The 3,875-nt window shown below is 35.1% G+C and overlaps 1 protein-coding gene across 1 annotated transcript; it reads left to right on the top strand.

Moving 5' to 3' along the window:
- The first annotated feature begins 3,260 nt into the window (after positions 1 to 3,260).
- LOC145035514 (glutathione S-transferase T2-like) lies at positions 3,261 to 3,875 on the top strand. Its single transcript, XM_078984045.1, has one exon. It carries the CDS (start codon positions 3,261 to 3,263, stop codon positions 3,873 to 3,875), a length of 615 nt encoding a protein of 204 aa, XP_078840171.1.

Genomic DNA, 3,875 nt, shown 5'->3' on the forward strand with positions numbered 1-3,875 from the left:
CCTTGTGCTAATGTTCACTTATGATTAAATAGTAGCAAGTCTAAGTTCTCCATTAGGCGACCTAAGACAGGACAAAACCATATTAATGTGATAAGAAAATTCTCATAAAAAAAGCTGAAACAAGGGATTCGTTTTTGATCTTTTGTACGTGCAAAAGATGTGAATGTCTATGTTAGACCGTGTCATATGTATTCGCATGTGTTATGTTCCATATGTATTATGTATATAGTGTATATATAACGATTTGAGCAAAAGGCACATGGCCTAGTGGTAAAAGAGTGATTTCAAGTTTCGTTGAAGATATGTGTGGTAATTTAGTAGTAGTTTAGTTTCACGTTCTAAAAAAAAAGATATACTAAGATTATTCCAAATATCATTCCTCATCCTTGCGATAGGTAGCGGGATGAAATTTTTGTTAGAAATATATTCATATTTACAAGCTAATAATATTTTTATAATTATAACTACCAAAGGGCCAATGGCCTAGCGGTATGGAGTGATCATCTCATATGAGAGGTTTGGTGTTCAAGTTATATTCCCAGTCAATCCACCACATTTTCCTTAACAAAACCTTGGCCTTTCTCATCTCTCTCAGCATTCACCTTCCTTTCTAGGGTTCGGGTTTTTGGCCACCACAAGGAAAAAGGGGTAAGTCATATTTGTTTGGATCATCACTTGCGACTACAAGAGAGGGGTGTTACTTTAGACCCTTGATCCAACCAAGAGACGGAAATAATCATCAAGAATTGTTTCTTTTACCATGTCGCTATGGTTTAGAGGAGTTGCAAGAGAAGTATGAATATGTGATCCTGTATTATGGTATAAAAGTATGAATTTTTATGCTTCCATTACGCTTTGAATATCATAACCTAACAATTTTAAACATCGAGTTGCTTCGATAATGGTGGTTTTACCTAGTTCTCTATCTAAATTGTTAGAATTTTTTTTATTATGACCAGTTTTGTAAAGTAATATGCATCTTAGGTAGTGGATGTGAGCAATATGTTAAAGCATGTTACCACACCAAAAAATTATCACATCACATGTCATGTCAACCAATGGTATTATAACAACAGGTGAGATAATGAACAGTATGTTATAAAACCAATAAATTTCATGTCATTATTTTTTTTTCGATTTAATTTCTAATATTTATAAAAACAAAATTAATTTAATAAAACGTGTTATTTAAATAAAATCTATTTTTTTTAATTAAACATAATATTTAAAATTCTAAAAAAAACATTACAACAAAAAACAAATAATATTTAAAAACGAAAGAAAATTTACATTTTTGCCCCTAAATTATTCATCTTTGTACCATCGTACATATAATTAGTCAGGTCTTCTCGAAGTTGTCTGTGTTCTCGTGCGTCTTGAATATCAACGACTTTATGTAAATATTTATTTGTCTCTTGTTGAAATTGCAGCCGTCTGGGCTCCGTAGCCGGATACTCCGCAATATTCCGTCATTTATCTCCAATCATCATGTCATGTGTTCCATGATGACCACTTGTATACCAGCCTTTCCATCCCACGAGAAATTTTTTTCAGTTCCAGTGTGTACAATCAATACTTTCAAGTATACCTAGAAAACCATGTCTTTCTTCATATGTCGCATATAGTTATTGCATATCATTCAACAAAGGTTTGTGCAAATAAACGTCACTGAAGGTTTCGACAACACCTCTCGTCAATCTATACAAACTTTCTCTTGCACTTCTTTCAGACATTCTCATATAATCGTCAATAGGATCAGACAACTATCCCATAGCTAGAAACTTAATTGATGCAACCCATTTCTACAACCCTGTGTACTTCTAGCATCATATCTTGGAAAAATTCATACTTAAACGCGTTTAATAGGTAAAAAAAATGTATTTAAATTATGTAAAAACTATATGATAAATTACAAAACTTGAAAGAAACAATATCTGCTTTCCAAGGTGTTGGCTATCCGTACAAACATAGTTTTTCGCAAACGAGACATTCTTTTGAAATCATGTGACTGGTAGACACAATTATCCATAAAATAATCGTGAACTAGACGTCGATGTCCTTCGCGATTTCTATTTAACGTCGCATACATGGTTAATAGAGGAGTTGAGTCTGATTGTAATAGCACGTTCGTACAATGCTAATATATTGTAGTGACGAATATATCATCATCGTTGTACGGGTAGAACGGATCAAACGGATTAATTTTATTTTTTTTGGAAATATTGAAAATTTATGAAATATAAAGAAAGAAAATAATAAGGTGAAATAATTTGGCATAGAATGTATGTATTTATAGGTAAATAATAATTAATTAATTTTTTTTTATCTACAATGACCATTTATTGGTCAAAGTCGTTTGAAATCGTTTGAATTCTAAGCAAATTTACCCGTTGCAACTTGTTACCTTGGCAATAGAGGACAACGCAATGGGTGGGGACGGTGTTTTCCAAGTTACCACGTTGTTAAAAGCATTCTACAGAGATAATAACAGGGTTACTGTACGTACCACATAGCCTTATGCAATGAAAGATGTATTTTTACATAGGAACATGTGCTTGTCCCATTATTTCTAAGGGAGGTTATTAGGTCCGTTAAGGTGCCTTTGTTGCATAAGGAGATTGCTAAAGAACATTCTTAGGAACTAAAACTATATATACAACAATCATAGTTTCCCCGTCACATTAAAAAGAAGTAAGGGGAGTGAGAGATAAGACTAGCCGGTGTGGTATGCGGTTCCAAACCGCGGTTGAGCCACGTGGGACAGGAACACTGCCCCTAGGGTGCAGTTTGGGGCAGTCGAGACCGCCTTTGAGAACCGCGTTTGCTGATTGGCTAACCCTTTTTCTTTTGACCGTTCAAATATTCGTTTAATTTATTTTATTTAATTTTTTTTTAATTTTTTTTTAACCTTTTACTCCATCTATATATACATATGTTATCACTTTTACATTTACACAACCTTTAAACACATATAAATACAATCATTTCATCCAATTTTCTTTGAAAAAATATCTTCTTCCAAAAGACCTAGCAAAGAAAAAACACCAGTCAGAAACACCAACACCCCAATACCTTCATTTGATCAACCGATTTTCTCACCTTCGTACTACCACTATGGCGGTATGTTTCCTTCTTTTCCATAACGACCAGGGCAACCACATCCACAAACACCACCACTACCACAACCCGACCCAGATTTTAATCTGTTTGATTTTTTGTCCCAACCCGAGTTTGTTCAACAAACACAAACACAACCAGAAATGGTTGTTTCTGATTCTGAACCGGAATTCGTTACAGAAACTCAGCCCACTCGAGCAGCGACTAAAAGAAAAGAGAAGGCGGAGGCTAGATGTTGGGAACCCTTGGAAGCGTTAGTGTTGGCACAATCTTTGATCGATATTTCAGAAGATGCGACGGTTGGAAAAGACCAAAAGCATGACCGCTTTTGGATGCGCGTTTTACACAGGTTCCATAAAGGAATGAACCGTGGAGAATACCGTTCAAAACATCAAGTGTACTCCAAACGGGGGAAGATGAACAAGGAAGTCATGTTGTTTAATGACTTGTGGAATAACATGAAACGTCAATGGAAAAGTGGACAAAGCGATGAAGTCATTTTGAAGAAAGCGTTGAAAGTGTATCAAAAAGAAAATCTGAAGCCTTTCAAATTTCTTGAAGTTTGGAATTTTTTGAAAGATAACAGGAAATGGCTGAGTAGCAAAACATCTGACCAACATATCGACAGTGGGTCAAAACGCAGCAGAACATCTGAGTCCGGCCACACTACATCAGATGCTCGTGTTCAGTTTGATCCGAACGAAGATGAACCTGTTCCAGTTTCACCACCTTCCCGACCATTGGGAAGAGACAAATAA

This window comes from Lactuca saligna, chromosome 3, assembly GCF_052625555.1.
Source record: "Lactuca saligna cultivar CGN05327 chromosome 3, ASM5262555v1, whole genome shotgun sequence".
NCBI lineage: Eukaryota > Viridiplantae > Streptophyta > Magnoliopsida > Asterales > Asteraceae > Lactuca > Lactuca saligna.

Bases quoted from the DNA above. Each gene is read 5' to 3' on its own strand.
- LOC145035514 (XM_078984045.1), top strand. From the start codon at position 3,261: ATGGTTGTTTCTGATTCTGAACCGGAATTCGTTACAGAAACTCAGCCC.